Source organism: Styela clava, chromosome 6, assembly GCF_964204865.1.
Source record: "Styela clava chromosome 6, kaStyClav1.hap1.2, whole genome shotgun sequence".
NCBI lineage: Eukaryota > Metazoa > Chordata > Ascidiacea > Stolidobranchia > Styelidae > Styela > Styela clava.
Genome location: NC_135255.1, coordinates 2,360,955 through 2,383,578, shown reverse-complemented (window position 1 = coordinate 2,383,578; position 22,624 = coordinate 2,360,955). Strand labels below are relative to the sequence as shown.

At 36.3% G+C, this 22,624-nt stretch overlaps 2 protein-coding genes across 2 annotated transcripts; one reads left to right on the top strand and one right to left on the bottom strand.

The window, feature by feature from the left end:
* Nucleotides 1-604: 604 nt before the first annotated feature.
* On the top strand, nucleotides 605-3,838 carry LOC120331885 (cilia- and flagella- associated protein 210-like). The gene is made up of 2 exons (XM_039399052.1): nucleotides 605-628; nucleotides 1,816-3,838. Exon 2 carries the CDS (start codon nucleotides 1,846-1,848, stop codon nucleotides 3,550-3,552), a length of 1,707 nt encoding a protein of 568 aa, XP_039254986.1. The 5' UTR covers nucleotides 605-628; nucleotides 1,816-1,845; the 3' UTR covers nucleotides 3,553-3,838.
* A 1,125-nt stretch (nucleotides 3,839-4,963) lies between these two features.
* LOC120331904 (uncharacterized) lies at nucleotides 4,964-16,140 on the bottom strand. The gene is made up of 8 exons (XM_039399079.2): nucleotides 15,054-16,140; nucleotides 8,333-8,407; nucleotides 7,784-8,135; nucleotides 7,000-7,502; nucleotides 6,702-6,872; nucleotides 6,228-6,395; nucleotides 5,895-6,086; nucleotides 4,964-5,272 (listed from the first exon to the last, which is right to left on the bottom strand). Exons 1-8 carry the CDS (start codon nucleotides 15,979-15,981, stop codon nucleotides 5,184-5,186), a joined length of 2,478 nt encoding a protein of 825 aa, XP_039255013.1. The 5' UTR covers nucleotides 15,982-16,140; the 3' UTR covers nucleotides 4,964-5,183.
* Nucleotides 16,141-22,624: the final 6,484 nt, after the last annotated feature.

Here is a 22,624-nt window from a genome sequence, read left to right as displayed (position 1 = left end):
AAATAATTTGAAATTTATCGTCACTTCTCAGTTTGCGGTGTCATGTGAGTCTAAGGAGCAAGATTTTTGTATACTAGTTTTTAAGTAAAAATAGAATTATAAATATTAATCAGAAATGAATTTCATAATGTTTTCATTTCATTCTTCAATGACTGATTGCCAGGCTAGGGGGTTCCGAATATTAGATGCTGAGCTCGCTGTAGCTATTTCTCATAGTAACCTTAGCAACCGGTGTCCAATACACGGCGCAGGGTAATCTAGGTTTTTTGACTTTGTTGGTAGCCTATTAGTTTGATTAAATCTGTATATAATGGAGATTATGAAGGAAAATCATACGACATTCTGTTATAATAATTAATTTTTTTTAAATAAATAATCATTTTAAACATTAACATACCCTATCATACATATGCATAGCTACCGTACGTTTTTTTCATACAGTCATATGCATTTGTTGACTTTGCATTTTTACATTGATGGTGCAGTAGTGGAGTCTCATCTCTTGCGTAGGGTGTTGCAGTGTAAATTTAGTGCTGTAGTGTGCCAGTATAGAGCATTGTTTAATTTTGGTCGTTTTTCAACCAGAAGACCAGTGAAATACCATATTAAAATGACAAATCATAAAAAGGTTTGTTTGTCGGGAGTTTTTCTTCCAATTGACTAAGTTACAAGACTGTGCTGGTTTAATATATGACTGATATATGTAGGCAGAGTGTGGTAGTTGAATAAGCATAAGCTAGACAGAAAGACTTTATTATCATGGCACTCAGTCATATCTTAAAATTAACTTTGATAGCTAAAAATTTAATTTTCCAGATCTATATCAATTATTATCATGTAACGTTATAACATATTAAAGTATTCTGCATGACACATCTAATTTGACCAACTTACCTCATTTGGCAATTTTTAGCATAGTGGTACATGCATTGGACTGAGAGTTGAATATACTAGATCAGGGGTGTGAAAAAGGGGGCCCACAGAACACAACCCGGCCTGCCAAGCCTTTTAGTGTGGCCCTTGTCAATACTCAGATTTTTCCCCATCAGGTATAAAATCTTAATCTGACAGTTTATGGACTCGCATGGATTAAAATACATAATGTTTTTTTGCTATTGTCGCTGCGTGAAATTTTTCGTCGTTTTGTCCAATGCTTAAGGCTAAGAGATTGTCTTCTTTTGCATTTCCGGCAAATTTTTTGTGTGGCTTGATGTTTTGAGTTAGTTATATGGCCCACTGCCATAAACTTTGCTCACCCATGTTCTAGATGAAGAATCACAAATGAACCAAAAATTCGAGTTCATCTAGATTTGATAATATTTGATGTAATATATTTTTGAATTTTGGAAGAATTCAAAGTGTCAACATTTAAAAAAGTTGTTGTTTTGGCCAATGGACATCAGCCAAAAAATGGTATTCAACGCAAAAATTTCTAGAAATAGAAATCAAACAAAATATCTTTATAAATACACGCAGATTTGAGGATAATTTCCATCGAACATCTCTTTTGTAATATATTCAAAAATAATTTTAGAATATACTTGAAAATAATTTTAGAATAATTATATTCAAAAATAATTTTAGAATGTAGATCGATTCCACTTACTTGGTTCTGACCGCTTTGGTTTAGGAATTATTTCAACAAATAATCGACATACAGTATTCAGGCGTGACTATTTTTACTGATGAGCTATTTTGAATAATTAAAAATATGGCAGTAATTCCGAATGTTAATTTGAATGGCTGTAATTCTTAATGCATAATGACTGTGATGAAATTAAATCCTTTTTCAAATTCATCTTTACCATTTTTCAGCTCGTAATGATATAAAAACTTCATACTGATATGGCAACTGTGCAGCATGCTAACTTTATCCAGTATGGCAGAAGAATGGGGAAATCTAAACAAACAATTGAAGAAAGTGAACAAATATCAGATGATGTTGCAGAACATGTTCCCCATGGAATGAGGCTTCCCGATGGATCAGATTTAAGACAGGTTACTGTACTTCCACAGAGAGAATGGAATCGGATCCAAAACAACCTGGATTCAAGAGCTAAGGAACTGGAACGTGTTAGAGAGGCGAAACGACAGCAGGAAGAATTACATGCTGAGTCTTTGAATGTGGTGAAAAATTGGTCGAATACAATTGCTGGTCAAAGACAAAAGAAACTTGAAGCAAGAAAAGTCCGTGAAGCCAAGGAGGAAGAGGAACGTGTTAAGATCGATATTGAGGAAGCAAAATTTCAGGCAAAACGAAGACAAGTGGCGATCGAAAAAGCAAAAACTTTGCAATATTTTCAAACAGACAGAGTGAAATCATTTCATGGAGCTCTTCTTTTAACGGAAGTTTTGAAAGAAAGAGATGCTCAGGTTGAACTTAAGAAACAGAAAATTGCGAATGAAAAAGGAAAAGACACTGAGCTATTAAAATATTACAGGCTGCAGTATGAAAACGGCATTCGCAGAGATCAAGAAAAAGCACGTGAACGATATGATATGCGAAGAAAAGTAGCAGAATACCAATTATCTCAAGCTAAAGAGCATTATGATGCACAACACAAATGTAAAGAGCAGGACAAGAAAGAGGGTGAGGAATTGAAAAAACTTGCGAAGTTGAATGAATGGGAACAACAGAAATTGGATGAAGTTAGAAGAGAAGAAAAAAGAAAAATAATGGAGTCACATAAAGATCACATATCTAATCGAGATGCAATACGAGCTCTGGAGTTACAACAAGATGAAGAAGAAGATGAGGAAATTCGAATGTTTGCAAATGCCAAGAAGAAGATGCTCAAACTGCGCAAGCAAAAAGAGAAAGAACTTTTTACTCAACAACAAAATCAAAGAGATCGCATGGTTGAACTTCTCGGACATCAGTTGAAACAAAAAGTTGATGATGAAGATTCACGAATTGCAAAGGCAGAGAAATTGAAGGAGGAAAAATTAACAAAAGAAATAAAAGCAAAAGAAGATAAATTGAAAAAAGATCTAGCGAGCATTGCCGAACATAGATTGGAGCAACTTGCTTTGAAAGAGAAACAAGAGAAAGAAGAACATAACAAAAACTTGGAACTTTTGGAAATGAAAATGGAAGCAGATAGAGTCTTTGCAGAAAAACAGAGCGAGTGGCGAAAATCTGAAAGAGAGAGATTGCAAAAACTTCAAAACTTCCACATTGCACAGATCAATGAACTTGCAGAGAAGGAAAGATTTAAACGACAAGAAGATCTAGAACATGATCACAAAATTGTTGATTTGCTAAAGATAGAAGAAGATCAATTTCAACAATATGCTGGGAAGGTAATTAAAGAAGCCAGTGAGCAGAAATGCAACACGTATCCTCTTGTAAAGGCAGCAAGTGCTGGTGCGGGAGGGGGAAGAGGCCCCAGTTTCCTTGGCAAAGGGGGTGTACGACCAAGCTATCCAGTATCTGATTCCACTGGTGTTCAGCTTCCCAAATATCAAAGAGAAACAACTGAAAGTGTCAAATCTCAATATGAAGTGAAAGATCCTGTTCGTGCCAAAAAACGTCTTGGATTTGTATGGTGATCCCACTCATTTTAGATGTTCTGTTATATATATTTTTTTCAAACATGCTAACGCACATTTTGTTATATTCTTTGTTATAATTTAAATACTGCTTCATCAATCACTGTTTATTGATGCGTCAAGCTTTAAAACTAATGCATCAGTATCCAATGATTAAGTTAGTTCAATGTAATCTAGTTAACATTCCGCCACTTTCCGAGTGTACGCAACGACAATGTACTACTCTTGAAGATTTAAAACTATAAAAATTGGTATAGGAATTGGAATAAAATGTATATTTATCACAGTTTTATTGAACTGACAGTGTCAATGTGAAAACGTTGACAATATCTAATTAGGAGTCTGATTCACCAGAACGAACATGCCTATATCCTTTCATGTTTGCCATTCATGTCATTACATTTATATTACATTAAATTGTCTTTGAAGACAAGTATACCGGTTCCGAGTTGCTTCCGAAGTAAATTGGCCATTCTAATCGTCATAATTAACCATTTGACAATGGCGTTCCTTATGACGTCACAGATGAAAAGTTGTATTTATTCGTCGAAATTACCGGCCGACCCAACTTTGCTTCAATGGCCGTTTCTATTTTCTGGTTAACATTTTTCGTCTATCAAGCTCCATAATGCCTTACTGCTCGGCTCCAAGCTGCGCTAGAAGAACAAATGACATTGTAGGATTGTTGCGGAGACATTTTACTGCCTCAAATTAGCGTATCACTATAAAATCTTTGAAAAATCACCAAAAATGGTTCTACGCTGTGTTTGGGGTCAAATTTAACGCATTAGATAGTTTTTTATTCTTAATTTTTTTATTTATTTAGATAGCATATATCTTAAAGTTCAAAACCCACCCTTCAGTTTCATTCTAGCCCTTATACCAGCGGACTTATTCGATTCGGTACAACAACACGACGAAAATTTCCCATAAGACTCCATTGTTTCGCGTTTCCAAATATGGCACAAGATGGCGTCCATGAACTTGTTTAACATTAGGCAAGTTGGTTGCCGGCCCTTGGGTCGGGCCGGGCTGGAATTTTTGAGCCCGATCTTACCTCTACATCCGATCCCATCGCGCTATAATTTACTCAATGCAACATATTGCTTATTGGGGCTCCCGAAGTATGCGAACCAAGATGGCGGACATCGGAATGTAATATGTGTACTAGGTGAGGGTTAGGCCATAATTTTAGGTATAAATACTACGGGAGGCTCTTGGCTAGTCTTCGAACTGATAATAGGACTAAAATTAGGAAAATTGGAAAAAAATTATCGCCTAACCCTAACCTGTTACCCATGTTACGTTCCAATGTCCGCCATCTTGGTTCGCATACTTCGGGAGCACCTGCTTATTAATTACAGGGTTTTGTAACAATATCAACCTCCAGCTCATGAATTCTTGAAAAGCACCGCAATAATCGTTCCTGATCATTAGAATATCAAGCCTTTCTTTGCACAATGCACGTGTATTTACAATGAAAGAAATGTAATCGATAATTTTGAAAGAAGTACACATATGAAAGTTTTATCCAACTAGTAAAAATCTTAAAACGACCATAAAAGTGTAGCATGCTCTTTAAAGTTCATCAAATGTTGATATGTTTTTACTGCAAAGCAAAAGCCCCTATATCAACATTTTGGAAACTGATGACACGTCATCTGGTTGACCTGAGTGAAGTGTCCATCAGTCACATTCGACAAAGTTGAATTGTTTATCCCTGAAAAAAGTAAGCATACACTGAAGTGACTTAACCTATATATATATCTGGAACAGATTGAATTAGTTGATCATCATATTACGCCTGGACTGCGCTATATTGACAAGATCCATCAATGATTTTATTGCTCTTTTATTAGAACGGTGACGTTAGGTATAAGATGAATTTGCAATTAAAGATATTTTCCACAAGTTTTGTGATTAGGATTTCGCTTATGTTAATATTTCGAATTTGTTTAAATGGCTAGTTAGCTGAATGCCTGAGCACTGGTAACTTGTCGATACATAATTGGGCTTTATATATCGACTTTTATTATTTTAGTAAAAGGTTCTAAATTCTAATGCGTATTGGTCTTTCCTGAGAATTTTACGTTGTGCATGCTTGTAGAATAGAAACTTGAATCTGTCTTTAATTTAGAATGTCATTAATTATTACAAAGACCTCCATGATTGTCAATATCCAGAATGCATTCTATTTTTAAAATGTTATGATGGGATATTGCTCAATAAACAGTTCTTTCATAACACTTTAAAATGAGTTTAGGCGTACTTGGCAGTCACCAGTCGGTGTTACTTCGTTGCGCTTTATATGGCAGGCAGGCAGAAATGACAAATCGACAAACCTGTTGTTGATTGCTGCCCAACGATATAACTTGGGCATGGAAGGCTGAATGACTCCGTTATCGGTACATTCTTCATTTTCCCGCGGACGCCTCGCGCTTTTGGAGTCTTGTGAGTAGAATAATGCTGAGACAGCTCTTCTGGTTGGGCAAATTTCTTTTTGCAATCTTCCCATTGGCAATGAAAGGGTCGATCTGTAGACACCAGAAACAAATAAATTAGGAATTCTATTGTAAACATCATATAAGGTAATCAAAAACTATTAAGTTCTTGGCATACGCCAGGCTCCTTTATTATTTCATATTTTACAACATAGACATTAGCTAACAACTAACCAGTATGCGTTTTCATGTGGGTTTTCAGGTGATCAGATCGCGCAAATGCTCTATGACAGTTTACGCATTCGTATGGTTTTTCGCCAGTATGTCGAAGTCCATGACGCTTCAGCTGATCTGAACGCTGGAATCTTCGATCACAAAGTGTGCATGAATATGGTCGTTCACCTGTGACATATATAGCTGTTATTAAAGAACCCCCTGTACATGAGTGTAAAGCCCCGTTATCTTTCTGCGGTTACCGAGTCTCAATAACAATAATATAGAATGCACAATAATGTGGAATCACTTTTATTATACGAAAAATTAATCTTTGTAGTTAGACTTTCTGTGATAATTTTATCCCATTAGTCAAAGTTAACGAAGTTATTAAAATAACCACTTAAACGTATGGAATATACCAGTCAGATATATGGCGCCATTAAACCTATACAAGAGCTGATACAAAAAACAAAGAATATTTGAGTTACTTACCTGCATGTTTACGAAGATGCATCTCTAAATGATCTTGTTTGAAATACCTTTTGTTGCAATTGGCATGAGTGCATGCAAACCGTCGATTTTTCTGAATTTTCGTCTTCCTGTTCCCAGAAGCTTTTTTCGTCACCGTACGATCCGGCCTACGTGTTTTAGTAAAGCCACGACCTAGAATTATATATACTTGCATACTTTGAAATTAAAATATGACCTTTCATACATAACCTACAAAAGAGAATAGTTGCTGTGAATCAAAATTAAAATATTAGAGTTTACAAATTAAAATTATTCCTACCTGGTTCACAGAATGTCGTTCGTCTAGCATGATATGCAGTACCGTCTTGAAAACTCGTAGTACCTTGCTCACTATAAGGAGTACCTGGATAGTGCTGACGAGAAGTGTGCACTGCAATGCCTTCCGTCCATGGAGCTTGAATAGCTATACCCGGGTTAGCTTGTCCACAATATGGAAACCCGTGGCCATTGTATGGTCGAATGGAATTTCCAATTGATGAATTTTGATAGGTATATGAAGACGAGCTACCACAGGAAGGACCGCATAAAACCGAACACTGACTTGCAAAAAATGGCTGATTTTGTAAAACTGGCGTTACATTCTCTGTAGAAGTATCGACTGTGCAAAAACTAGTTGCAGGACAATCTTTGTTTTTGTCAGACGAATATTCTCTGGATGCTGTATTGGGTGTTTGAAATTGGTAGTTATCCTGCTCAATGGAAAATTCATTTTTCGTTCCATAGTTGGCTCCATTTGAGTAATAATCAATGTTATCCTCATTGCTGTATAAGAAGCAAATAACTCAACAATATCCAACAAAAGAGTTAAGAGTGTTGGGAATTCCATAACATAAACTAGTATTCTTCTAATGCGAGAAAGTAACAGGTCAATTTACACAAATTTTTGTAAACAATTCTAATTTTCACTATTACTTATTGGGTTTTTTGTTCTTATTATTTGTTTGTTTCTAATTATTATAGATATAGACCACCTTTTAATATGTGCATCAACATATAAGTGTGTCGGATCATATTCATGTATTCTAACCATACACCCCGCCTACCTTTGATGGAACTCTGATTTGATATTATTCTCCTCCATCGCACGTAGTTGCGAGGAAGTGTTGTTAGTATCGCTCAAATCGCGTAGAAGACCGTTTGTATTGCTGTGATCGAGCTGCTCTCCCGATACCATAGCAGTATCTTCGCTGGTTGAAGGTGTCTGGTCAGTCATTTGTGAATGGCGTATATTTCGTTGAGCATAATGGTACGTTGGATAAGAATTGGTGTGTGATGTTTGTGGATATCCTGCGTTTAATCGGACTATTGGAGACCTGGGCACTGCAGCACTCGTGGTATATGCACCACTTTGCTGAAACAGCTGTGGTTGATATGGAGGATAGGCGCTCATATCACCTGGAAATAAGGGGTTTTATTTTATTCATTGAATGTTATTTCTAACAACAGCCAAAATATTTCAAACTTTCCGCAACAGAAAGTATTGAGAACCTATAAAGCGAATATGGTATAAATTTATGGATTTAGGTCTAATCAATGACTTATCTTCATAGTGGACATCGACCCTCGCGGAAATTGAGTGGATATGAACTCACCATATTCTATAATGCTGATGGAAGTACTTCGATATTTTCTCGTCTTCGTTTGAGTTATCAAAAAATCTTGAACATCTATAGAATGGAAATATAAAATTGAACGCCAAAAAAATCGTTTTTGATACAATAACTTAAAACTATGCTTTAACAAATTTTTTCAAGTTTGACAAAACACATCTATAACAGATATCAGTTCTTTTCCAACGTATATATATATACAGGCAGGCGCGCAGCCAGGATTTTCAAAAAAGAGGGGGTTTAAAATCGGAAATTTCCAGTGCCGTCTGTAACAGTCACCACGATCACGCGCTCGTTAATAGAGCCGCGTTTTCAGCGTATAACGAATTTTCTGTTGCGTAAAATATTCAATTCATGACAACTACGAGATTCTAAAATGTCCCTATATATTAATTTAATTGTGTCCAACGTAACTCGCGGTTGCGACTGCGCGGTTTACGTCAAAATCAAAACATTACTGCAGTAAAATACCACGGCGATCTGTGGACATAAAAATATGAGATAAGCTGACTGATGTATTTAATTTTGACACTTATTTTTGCAATCTTCCGAACTCGTTATCGCCGTTAGTAAAATCTTGATATCTGATATAAAATTCCGTATAGTACAATTTTACTTTATACAATGAACATAGATATAAAGTATACTGTAAATACAGTACATAGATATAAAGTATATATACAACAAATTCACCGCCTCGAAATCCACGCCGAACAGTCGCCGCGAATACGCCACTAGTTAAAAGAGCCGACTTTTTCAACGAAAACCAATTTTTTTTTCTTGTGCAAAGTATTTAATCCATGACCGATACTGGCATATTTAAAATATCCTGTTTTATTAATTTAATTGTCTTCAATTTTACCTGCGGTTGCGTCGACAAAACAAGAGCCACTCTGAAACACCACGGAATTTCGCAGACATAAAGTGTGTGGTTAACTGCCGATTTTATATTGTATTGATCCGTATTTTTTCTATTTTGCAAATTCGACAAATTTGAGATATACTTGTAACACTGACTCCGTTCAATCGCAATGTTGCCATTCCAATTATTTTTAAAAATAAAACCTTTTGAAAATCCGTTAATTTGCTGTAAATTCTCATTGAGTAAAATTTATTTCAGTACAATAAAAATTGATCGATATACTTCAATTATTTTATATATCATCACAAACCGGGAAAAATCGCGTTTCCATCGCGTCGTTTAATGATAACACATAAAATTTTCGACGACAATTTTAAAGTAATGGATAAAAAGGAAAATCCCGCCCACAATTAACCGTGCTTCGATTTAGTGACGGTATGTTCTGTCCCTAAACGGGGACCGAAATTTTGAGATTTTAAATGCCTAGAAAAGCGTTTTTAGACTGTCGCGGGACTCAACAAAACTTATACTGTTTACGGTTATTTTCAGTATTTTATATTGCCGCTTTTCAATCAAAAAATTTAGGTCACGGATTCACTCCTTCATTTGTCTTTATAACCTCGCCGCCGATGAACGTATAATAACTCGCGCCGAATTCACAATTCCGTGGAAGTACAGAAATAAAATAATTATCATGTTTATCGTGGCACAAATTTGTGATTTAGAGAGAATAAACACCAACGTAAAGGCGTTTACAGACTGAATAACACGCTGATGGCGATTTTAGCAGAAGGCAATTGCACGCGTTATTGGCGACTTTTTCAGTTTTCACAATTCCGGGCGAGTACAAAAATAAAATAATTATCGTTGATACCGTGGCTCAAATTTGTGGAAAATTTGTGATTTGGAGAGTGCATAGACACCAATGTAAAGGGCGTTTACGTCCTAAATAACGCGCCACGCTGATGAAAACAATCGGCGATTTTAGCAGAAGGCATTTGCACGCGTTATCGGCGACTTTTTCAGTTTTCAAAAAAATTTGAAAGGGAGGGTTCGACCCCGACACCCGCCCCCTGGTTGTGCCACTGTATACAGGGTGTCTCAAAATTAAGTAAACACTTTTAATTTTGATTTGCTTTTCAGGTACTCATCATAGAGCGTTTAATTCTTGAGAAAACGTAGTGTGGATGAGGGGTAAAATTTAGGTATTGTTTGCATTTTTCATCAACCCACAGAATGACAAGGAGATTAACCCAAGAAATAAGGTGCAAAATTGATGATGGCAAGAAGCATATAAACAGTATTGCAAGCTCAGCGCCACTTCAACAGAGAATTTGGAATTAATTCGACTCTTACACGACAAACAATTTATGCAATTTATCGTAAATTTATGAGACTGGATCTCTAGTTGATGCACAAAGACCAGAGAGCGAAGAGCTTTAAGAAAAACATTCGGAACCCAATTAATTCCAAACTCTTTGTTAAAGAGGCCCTGAGTTTGCCTTACTAATTTATATGCTTCTTGCCAACAGCAATTTTCCACCAATTTCTTTGGTTTAATCTCCTCGTCATTCTGCTGGATGATGAAAAATACGAACAATACCTAAATTTTACTACTTATCCATACTATGTTTTATGAAGAAATGAACGTCAGTGATGAGTACCTGAAAAGCAAATTAAAATTGAAAGTGTATACTTACTTTTGAGACACCCTGTATATTTATGAATTATTTTCCAACACATCAAAGCACGGAAATACTAAAATCCGAACGAGTAAACAAATAGCGATGACATAACCGTTCCGCAATTTTAATACTCTGTCAGTAACTTTGATTCCCGTGTAATCTAAAACATGTTATTTATTCGTTATCAAACCTTTTCAAGTTGCAAATTGTTGCTTTATTATAACATGTTTTAACGACGCCATTTTGTTTCGGTCGTATTTTATTTCGCTTTTCGTCGACATCCCTCAGCAAAAATATTATGAATATTTGGCCAAATCTTGCACAGAAGCTATTTTCTCTGCCACTTTTATCCAATATCAGAGACAATCAATATACTATTCTCTGAATCTTATAATGAGTATTTGTTGGTCTAATCACAAAGGTTTTCAACGATAAATACAACAATTTCATGTATTTTTTGCCTTGTCCATTCGATTGCTATATATCAGAAGCTTTATTGATCTCCGGACCTACCGATTCCAATAAGAATAGCCAAGGATATAAAAATAAACTAGAGTAAGATATTGTACACCACGTAACATAGAGTCAAAGTAGTCATAACCTTTACGCTGAGATAATAGTATTCAAAACAAACATGCTCAGGTGTCGAGAAAAAGTTTTCTTTTGCTCCAAACTCATTAAATCACAAGACTCTTACGTAGCTTAAAAACTAACTCCGGATGCGGGCGTTTCTTTTCTGGGGATCGCGAAGCACTTTTCATGGAGTCGCAGAACAAAATCATTTTTCGCACGACTTGTTACTATAAAATCTATCCTAATCAGTGGTGGAAAAATTAAATTCGTTTATAGGTAGAAAAATCAAAAACGAGAAACAATGGAAACCAATTTTTGAGGCTCATCGTTGACCAATCCTAAAATCAAACTAAGGTCTCCCACTTCAGAACACTCTTACCACCATGACATCTTATCTGTTGACAGCACGCATTTTAATTTGACTATAAATCTGTGGTTCCCCCTCTTTTTTATTGAACTCCTCCCTCCCTTTCTATGAATAAAACTACTTTATTTATTCAATTTTTAATGGACCGCTTGCTAATGTAATGCGCAAGTCGCATTTCCGTTTGAAAGTTCATTATGAAAAACTAAATTAATATTTGTGCTGCGCGATATATACTCAATTCGAAGTACCTACGATACATATAAAAAAGGAAAATTCCTGCGTTAATAAAACGACAAAATCCATCCCTTGGGCTGAATTCTTCCCCGTTTGGGAAGTATTGCTATTAGTTTTACCACTTGTGTGTTGGATTATCATTTGACGAGATACTTTATGTTAGCGGCAAGACATTTTTATAGATGGGGCAGCTTTTTTCATCTAAATATGTTCATTTTTTAATTTTATGTGTTGCGTGTGAATTTTGCAACTGTAACGGCCCTTATGTTCATCTTCTAATGTCCATTCAATTGTTAATTTGAAAATTTAAATTCTACAAATAGCAAACTTTCTAAAAAATTAGAACATGAAAGTACGAGTTATACATTTTCATTACCGGTACCGTATTTTTCGGTACCGCCCAGACCTATTTTGACTACCGGTATTTTCTGGTCGAAAGCTAATTCACCCTAATAACCCGACCCCATACTTTATATCCTTTTCTTTGTAGGACCCACTGATTTTAATCGCGGCATGTTAGAAAATATCCAAAGGGGGTCGCGACGCAAAAAAAGATTGGGAACCACTGATCCAGATGAATTTCCAATATATATAAATCAGTTTTTATATAAGAACAACTAGATTTCTGGAAGTGTAAACAGTAGATTTGCATCAGTTACATCTGCGCAAATGATCATTTCACCAAAGATTTCTATTTCTCCAAACCAAAGGTTTTTTGAAGTACATTCTCGCAAAACTACATTTTAACAAATATATTTTTCAACATTACATTCGTGCTAAGCCTAATTCCTATTCCGAATAAAGCACTCACTCGCTTGCACTATACCAACGGTGGTGGGTCGTATAGTGCGTAAAGCCTCGAAATTTCCATTACAAAAATGTTCGTTTATTTCGAAACCAGGCTATGTGCCATGTGAAAAAGCTCCTCCTTTCTCCTATTTATGACCGGATTAAACCTTGGAGCTGCAAAGCCATCAGAGCTTCGACATTTCATTTGAACTATCATTCAATTTTAATATGTTTTTAAATTTAAAAGGCGTGTCACAGAATTTAATCCGTTTGAATTTTTTTGAAAGTGAAATTTATTTCAAGCCTCAACCAGGTTAAATATTCTTGTCACAAATATCCCGTCTAAAATGTTAACAAACTAAATACGGTGGTATACATGAATCGGTTTAAATTTGAAAAACTCTACCTTTTTAACCTTAAAGGTTTACATTCTATTTCATTGTAAAACAACTTTAAATTTATCAAACAGCATTTAACTCAATAATATGGCCCTTTTTAACTGATAAGGAAATGATAACTGTATTTATCTACACAAAAACGAATCTACGATTTTTATATTTATTTTACTCAACAAGTATTATTTTACATGGTAGGCCAGTTTATTTTAAACATTGATAAATTTATTTATCAGTAATCTTTCATTTAATAGTAAGTGGGTGCAGTTGGCCCACTCAGGACGTGTATTTCTTCGGCGACGTAATGTTTAATTACAGCTTCGAACTTCCTAAATTGTTTGAAATTAAACCATAGTATCGTCTCTGCAGCTAAAATTTTCATCTATTGCGGCCATATATAATTCAGATATATAGTTAGATATATTAACCGTATGAAGCCATGATAAATTTAATTAAGCATGTAACAGGTCGCTGTGCGAGGAACCTCGTAAACGGTGTAGCCTACGTGCTCCCATTTTCTAAATCTGGCCGTGCGCCTATGCAACAGTCTATTCCGGGTACGCATGGTTATTGCAAAAGAGATCAGACGCTACGGATATACGGTTGGTGGAGACTGCCGGCGACTCTCGGCGATTTTTCGATTCTCAACTTTAATCGTCAGGCGTGGATGCCCACAGTTTTTATATATCGACTGAAAGAAATTTAGCATAATTATGTTTATGACACCTCTCGTAACCTTCACTAAGACACCACCAATGTCACAACCTGTAACACCGCATTAGTGTCTTGCTGTAACTACAATATTGGCGCTGATTTGCAAGAGGTAGGTTACTGCTAAAACGCTACATAACTCTGCATTATTAAATGTTGGAATAAATTTACAAACTAAGACAAGTTAACAACGTGACGAAAAGCTTTCTCTTTTAAATACAGAAAAACATAGATCAAAGGAAAACATTTTCAAACATCCGAAACACACACAAGGCTTGCTGAAATTTTCTAGTTAAGACCACGAAAACAATTTAACATGACGTCCCCTTATCCGAATGATTTATTACACGTCGTCATTCCCAGCTGTTACCCGGAACGCAATCATAATATCGCCATTTTAAATAACGACGCGGGGAATATTGCTGAGAAGGCAGTTTAGTTGTTTTATCTCATTTTTGGACGATAGCATTGTGCCGAAAATGTCAAAATTGTAACTAATATAGCAAGATATTATTACGTTGTCGACTGGAAACAGTTTATATTTTTTTGCGGAATCGAAACAAAAGATAAATTGTTGATGAACAATTTTGTATTATAGTTGCCGACATTTTGTTTAAATACCGCGTTTAGCCCATTCGGCTTCTGTGACGAATGATTTTTTTTAATAAGAGGGCTGTCTATAGTTTTAAATAAAAGAATCGTTTGAGAATATTACGTCTAGCTCAGATTCTATTGATGCACAAAATATCGTGCCAATAATATTTTGTGTTACCAAAACAGGGAAACAATATTTAATCGAATGCACTGCTAAATAAAATTAAGCAGTTGTTAGATACAACTCACAGTTTAATTTTTACTGTCGTATGCGTTCTGTTGAGATTCATATTTTTTGAGAAAACATCGTGTTGTGTAAACATGTTACGATTTGAAACTTTTCCTAATATGCAAACGTCCAAAGTAGCAATTTGGTACACTGAAATTTTAGCTGACAATGAATTTGCATTGCCGTTATCGAGTAATTATCAATTAAATAAATAATAATCTTCGAAATATAGCCACTACAACTGTTAAAATCATAAAACCTCACCTGTGGGTGGCATTTGCATTGCCATTGGTACGTTGTACTGACATTGTTGCATGCCGCATTGCTGCTTGTTACTGTCCGCTTGAAATGTAGATTCCGTGTTATTTTGGCGCAACGGATTTGAAGAACTTGGTGTGGAAATTGATTGAGAAACTACCTGCTTTTCTATCGGCTTGCTCTCGTTAGTTTCATTTACATTGTGAGATCCTACACTACTGTGAAAATATGGTGGGATTTGAGAGGAGAAGCCGAATATTTGAAACGGACCCACGGAAGTGGTCGAATCCTCAATCGGATATGTGGTGCTCATTGCGAAGCACTGGGGATGAGAAAAAATGCGAGAAACGCCGGGAACACAAGGATCTGTGTCTTCGTTTTTATCAACATTTTGCTGGACGCCTTCTGTGTTATTGGTACTTTCTAAAGCTGAATCTTGTCTTTTTTCCACAATGCCATTCCCGTCATCGTTCAGGCACTCATTCGTATTTTGACCAACTTTCTCATGATTACATATTCCTTTAGCCTCGTGACCATTTTCTTCGTTATTAGTTTGCTGCTGGCTTCCATACATGCTTGTATCTACGATGTTAGCAAAGTTAGCGCCACTTCCAATGCCCTCTCCGAATGCGCTACAGACAGATACGTTTTCCATAAAATCTGTGTCGCCTGAACTACTTTCTTCGGCGATTGACGCTGTCATAGGGAAATACGGCAAGCATCTTTCGTCTATGTTTCTTATTAAATAATCGTTGCAATTTCCAAACGAACTCTCCTTAAATCGCTGAAAATTGAGTTCGTTGCAACTTTTAAAACTCCTCAGCATGGTTAGATTGGGAGTTTCATTTATGCCTGTAGTATTTTCTTGCGTGCTTGTGAATTCAACTCCACAATTCTGCATAATAGCGTCGTCTTGCCCTCCCGAATACTCCATGGGTCTATCAGAAACCGAACGCCAGAAACAAATTTCGTTATTTGACGAACAATGATTTGCTTCGGGAGGATCCAGATGCCAATCGTTGACAATTCTTGGAAAGGAGATAGAAATGCGTTTTTCTAACGCCAGTCTGGTGCTACCACCACTCCCTTTGTAAATTGCATCACAATTTTTATTGTCAATTCAATTCCAGAGAAATAATAACAAGTTCAACAATAACGTGAATTTAGCAAAGCGATCCAAAGGTCTTGAATTAATGTAGAAAATTGACTACAATTGAAAATGAGTTTTCATTGATTGATCCATTATTTATATTTGTTACTTAAATGTACTCACAATAAATAAAATAGTAATTGTATTCAAATACTTTCTTGTACATTTATAAAGTATATAATAATTCTAAATAAACTAATATACGTCCAAAAGCGAATACCCGATATCCAAGGGGATTGTCAAATCAAATAGTTCATTGGAATACGTTAAGTAGTGAGTGAATGACATATTTTGCTAAATCCATCCGAGTTTATCGTTGGCGATGTCCAGCGATGGACAAATATTGGCAGCTACATTCAGTACGCTACAATTTTGAAATTTAAAAATGTCACATTCTGTGTTAAAAGTCTTGTAGAAAAAATCGATTAATCATAGATAATCAAGCTATTAATCAACACTGCTATATGTGTATATTAGGAGAGATATTGGCCCCGTAAAATGATTGTACTTCAACACTCGGCTCGGCTCAAAATTACTTTCCTGAGCTTCTCACGCTCAGAATTTCAATATATTCAAATAGCAAGATAACGAGCCCAATATGATCAACAGAGAATGTATTCGGATCACTCCTTTTGGCCATTATTACCAAAAATAATGAATAAATAAAAACCCGCAACGTCTAGTAGACTAAGACTGAAAATACCACTCCTTAATTTTCGTATCCAATATTGAGGCAGAATTTTCCTAGAAATATATATTGGCAAGTTCGATCAGCTGAATGGCCGATTTGATTTTTAACAATCGAGCGTACATCACACTATTAAACTAGTTTTGATTCATTGTAAAATAAAACACAGGCCTTTTCAAACTGGGTTTAGACATACCTCATATTTATTGATTAAATAGGCTGCTATGCTTCGCAAACGAATACACGGCCAAACAACAGAAAACAAACTGAACTGCTTTCTAAATGATCTACAAACAATGTGTATTTGTAGTAATTATTATATCGAGCTAACCAATCGAGGAACTTGAAATGGATTATGGATTGTTTTTCCAATGTGTTGTTATAGGCAGCAAATCTTTTTCTTACTTAGTTACTGTAGGCCTACATATCCCTAACTTGCGTGGAAAGATGGGTGTCTCTTCTGTGCATAAAAAATTATTACTCTTGTATTTTGTGTTTTTCAACATCTCCTACATGGTCGTTGTTTGCCTCAACTTATATTGGTTTTAAACATAATTTCATCAGCACGTAGGTTCTATGCTGATCGATTTAACAGAATGTATCAGGCATGACACACAGAAAATTACGAAGCACTTTTTGCACAGTGCCATCCCAACGCCAATATTATATGTTACCGCCTGTGAGGGAAAATAGCACTTTTGCTCTTTTTAATGTTCTGTCGCATAATAAACAATGCTCTTAAGATAACGCTGACTCCTGTGTCATATGGCTTATTCACTTTTAAAAGTCTATGCCCTTCCAGAAATGTATGCTCCGAAACGGGTGGTATAGATTTTCCACTGAGCGTATTGGTTTTGCGCAACTGCAATAACTATTTTGTAACTGATGAAAGTATACACCATGAATTCAAATAAATCAGGCGGTTTTTGATTTTCCAAATATATATGTTGCAAAGCTGATAGTTTAATTTGGATAAGATGAAAAAGACAAAATCACCGTCATGTGCTTTTGCCGCAATATGTCGTCTTTGACGGACCACAAGGCGCACTTTAAATCCTATATTTTCACAAAAATCGACCATCCGCCTTACAAGCCGGTGTGCCCAATGCGTGGATCAGGTAGTGCTTTATTGCCTACACTCAAACCCAATACCGGTATAGTTACTTCATATACAAACCGCCGTCTTTAAATTCCTAAAACATTTTGCTTTCTCTAGTCCGATGCGCCTTACGAATCACAGTTGAAAAATGGGAGTGGTTGTTTGAAATTTTAAGGGGGAGCAGGGAAATCACGGTTGTCATGTAATACCCGATAACCCGATGAGATTGCTGCGGCCATGACAAGGAATATGGATGGTAAAGGTGCAACGTTTTATGCAAAAAAGTTGATGACGAATTATCCCAGATCAAGTGTTTAACATCTTTGTTTCGTCCTTCTTTGTGAGTTAAAAATTTGGTTTCATCACATAAACTTGTGTTAAGGTTTTAATTTTATTTCGTTATCTGTTATTTGGATATACTCGATTGTGCAACTGTACAAAATATAAATATTTGGCATTACAATCGATTGTGTACTTTTTGACCTCTGAAAGAGTCGGTGGAGTTACTCCGCCAAAATACGTTAAATAGTTGGCCTACTAGGATAGGACACGCAGAATAGGGACATTCTCACTCTATATTTTATGGTGACACACGGTCGATTAGCAATCAACGTCAAACAATCTCAATTTCTGCATTCGGAACGGGAAAGCAATTTGTCAGTAATCAAGTCAATGAACAAAAACTCAACATTTCAGGTATAAAGCAAACAATCAATCTGTGCAGTCGCACGCTTTATGCCAATTTAATAGGTAATCGAGAAAACCAGAACGTAGTGAACTTTTGACATTAAACCAGGTATCTGGACCAAAAAGTCCTATCATCAGACATGACTAACTCAATCTCAATATTTCAAGTTTAACGCCCGAGTTCTCGCTTGTGTATTTTATATTTCAATCAACGTCTTGGTTCTTGTGTATCATTTGAACTTTTATAGTACAATTAACTAAATGCTTTGTGTGTCAACATGTAATGAAGTGCAATGGACCAGCGCCAGTCTCAACTGGCCTGCGTTGGAGATCGGTGTGACAGGGGTTAGCAAGGCGGCATGTGCTTCGTAGAATTGTGCCGGAGGAAGCAACAACATTTAATGCGAAATATGTGTGTACTAGTTTCATGGCACCTGCAAGAAATTGGGAGAAGAATCTATCATAGAACTTGGGAACCTATCGCAAGCATCGTATATATGCAGAAAGTGCTCTCCAGAGGACGATGTTGTATTCGTCTTTATTTCACGTTTGCACATAGTAAGCAATTCAGCGCATTTCCGTTATAGACCTGTCCTGAATCATGATCAAACAGTATTGTCCCTGGGAGGAAGCGAATAGCTCCGGCTCTATTAAAAGATATTTGCTAGTTTGATTGATTTCCGGTGTACATATATATATACACGATAGTAAAATTTGCTTTCTATTAATTTTTTGGAGAATTTTAAGTGAGGTCACGCGCACTCACAAAAAATAAAGGAGGTTTAACTGAGCGAAGTTACGGGCGACAACTAAAGTGCCAAGAGCTACTGAGACTATAAATTATTATAGTGTAGAATTGCGCGTTAGTAAAGACTGGAAGCAGTTTATGTCAACACGATCAGGAAAACTGATGTAGAGTAATGAATTCCAGCACATGACTAAATTTCATTGAAAACAAACTTTGGAAATAATTTATTTTTGTCTGATAATTATATTGAGGGTAATCGGGTGAGAACTTACAGTCAACTAAGTTTGACAACTGAAATGTTTTCGGAGAAACAAGTTCTGAAGAACACATATTATTTGTAAAATAAGCACAACTGTGATAGGAAAAAGTTCGCAGTTCGATTTTATTCAACGTTTCATTGAAAATACGACAGTCAATCCTTCTAATCTAAAGCCAAAGCCTGCAGTTAATACCCATTTGTAACTCATCCCATGCCTTGTACTTCACAGGAGTATCACCGAATTAGATTCTTCATGGTTTAGTCACCAGTTCGCAACCCTATGACGACTTTTTCCGATCGTGAAAATTGAGCTTTTTTGTTTGTTCCGCTGGGTTTGACAAACCCGGAGCGTTCCTGCGTTATCCCCGCTTATAGGTTTTAATTTATTTCGACCCATGCCCCATAGAAGGCCATTACGGTCGCTCGAAATAGATTTTCAAAAAAATGCAACCCTAACTTTTTTTTACTTTGTGACTGATGACTCACAACCACAACAAATCTCCACTTCTATGTGTCCCCGGACTGCCGCAAAGCCTGTATTGACTGTACTCTTTTTGGCGCATTTTCTTCAGCTTGGACTATAATGGCGCTCTCCAAAGTTATTAGGAGACAAGTGAACATGCCGTATCCCCCAGTAAATGGGACAATAGCCCAATATTAGCCCATATAGCCCATATATAAGTTTTTCGGCAGTTGCATCCACCGTAAAGAAATAGTTGGCGGACATCTGTGAATTATATGAACAACAACAGGAAGTACAATGACTACTGAATCCCGAATCACTTTGTACCGCTTGTTGAAGAAACTGAGTTCAATCTTCGTCTCTTCATTCTACCCCAGTACTGTACAAGAGGCTTTGAATACCTCCTTGAATCTCCAGGCATAACCCCATTTGAATTTGAAAAATTCAATTTTGATGAAACCAGCCCGGATACTGGCATCGGTATTAACCGGATCAATTTTGAACTCGGTTGGGATATCAGTGGCGACAGCAATGACTTTGTTGTTGCGTTGCAGGCAAAAAAGATGCGGCTAACCACACCGATTATGTCAATTCCATCTACTGCTTTCGAACCATTGAATGAATAGCGTGGAATACGATTAAGTGGCAGATTCCTTACAACCATGCTGGCGGACGTTATTGCTAAGAAAAAACACTGGTCCGAAGAGCAACATTGGATTCGTGGTGCAGATGGGAAAAAAAACAAGCGAAATTTTGTTTCAGATAATTATGGCGCGTGGTTCGATGTAAAGGTAGCGTCCGCCAGAGCCTATTTCATCATTGTAGAAAATGCCAACCAGAAAAATTTGCCCGAGAAAACAAGTACTGTTCGATACCAAGCAGATTTAACTTACGGATTCAACCGAGACCTCCATACTCTAAGTACACGTGCCTGCAGCCACAAGATAAAGATTTATTACCTCGAACAAGCAAGCACACGGAGGGATGTGCTACAGCGCACAAAATGAACAGACACTACAGCCCCCCTTTTTCCCAAATAATCAGAAACCCCAACCAAATATACGACACATTTACAGATTTCGAATTAGTAAAATAGCTTACCCACTATAAATCAAGTCATAACATGATTATCATATCAAGAAAAGAATTTAGTATTTCTTTTTCGTCTGCTAGGTAATACAGTCAAACTCTAACTGTAGTCATTTGGCAAATTGGAATCTGAAACATTTTCATACTGAGCAACATCTGATAGGTCGAAATTATCGTCATTAACGATGTAAGTTCATGAAACTTCTTAACGTGAGTTAACGTTTTTCTTGTATTTTATCCTTTCGGGTGCTTATACAATTGAACTATTGCCTGTTTTATTTTTAACAGTAAAAGGTTCAGGTTTAAAGTTTGGATACAATGTGTTCTCAGCCTTCTACTTTACTAAAATTTGATCTCCTTCTTCAATATCGTTCTCACAAGCTCTTCGTTTTTGATCAGCATATATCTTCCCCCTTCATTTCAGAGTCGTGATCTCTGACACTTTGATCATTATAATATTGCAGTTTTGTTCGAAGTTCACGTTTGAACATCAAATTTGCTGGAGAAGCACCGGTTTTTTGCATGTAGGCTACTGAGCTTCTATACATCAGTAGATAGGTATTCAAAACTTTCTTCCAGTTCTTGCCTCCAGCTTTTGCAACTTTCAATCTCTTCAATGGTGATCTGCTTTTTTAATTTCCGATAATAACGTATTGTCTTCTTGTACATTATCAGTATTTATACAATACGCAATACGGATAGCATGTCTGGAAAAGATATGGTGTAAACTGTAGACTTCCGATTTATTTCTCAGATGTTGTAGAATTTAAAATTACTATTTCATAATAACGACTATCAGTGGCGGCGCGTGGTCATTTTGACAACCGGGGCAAGCTACTGCGGGACCAAGTCACCCCCATCTACGGGGACAGGATGAGCGCTGTAAGTTCTCCCATCATTTTATGAGTATAAAAACCATTCCATCGATAACAACCAATCGGCAAAAGCGACAATATTTAACGATAAGAAAGTGTCTTTAAACCCGGTCCAAGTCAAGGAATTAATAAATATAGACATAGTTTATTTTGAAACCTCTTTCAAAAGGAAAGGCAATATTTACGCAGATAATTACAATGACATATTAACAGAAACTTCGGGAAAGCAGATAAAACCTAAAATAAGGTTTAAAACGTTACTATGAAGAAAGGAAAGTTAATGCAAAGATAAGGACATGCGTCGCTCACTCATAGATATATATGCTGCTAGACTTCTACTGCTTGAACATATATGCAACACGCCGCGGTTTTTTGGAAGCAAAATGCTCAATAACGTGCTGATTAAAGTCATGCATCCCAGAAATAACGTATCTGTGAATGGATAAAACAGCCAAGGAATTTAATCTATCTTGCTTCATTGTGTTTCTGAGATACGTTTTAATACGCTTCAGCGTGCTG

What these genes read in the sequence shown, in the direction of transcription:
- LOC120331885 (XM_039399052.1), top strand. Translation starts at nt 1,846, where the DNA reads ATGGCAACTGTGCAGCATGCTAACTTTATCCAGTATGGCAGAAGAATG.
- LOC120331904 (XM_039399079.2), bottom strand. Translation starts at nt 15,981, where the DNA reads ATGGAGTATTCGGGAGGGCAAGACGACGCTATTATGCAGAATTGTGGA. An exon ending in AATGCAAATGCCACCCACAG is followed by an intron (nt 8,408 to 15,053) that starts GTGAGGTTTTAT and finishes TCCATTCTATAG; the next exon opens with ATGTTCAAGATTTTTTGATA. An exon ending in TGGGCAGCAATCAACAACAG is followed by an intron (nt 5,273 to 5,894) that starts GTTTGTCGATTT and finishes TACTTTTTTCAG; the next exon opens with GGATAAACAATTCAACTTTG.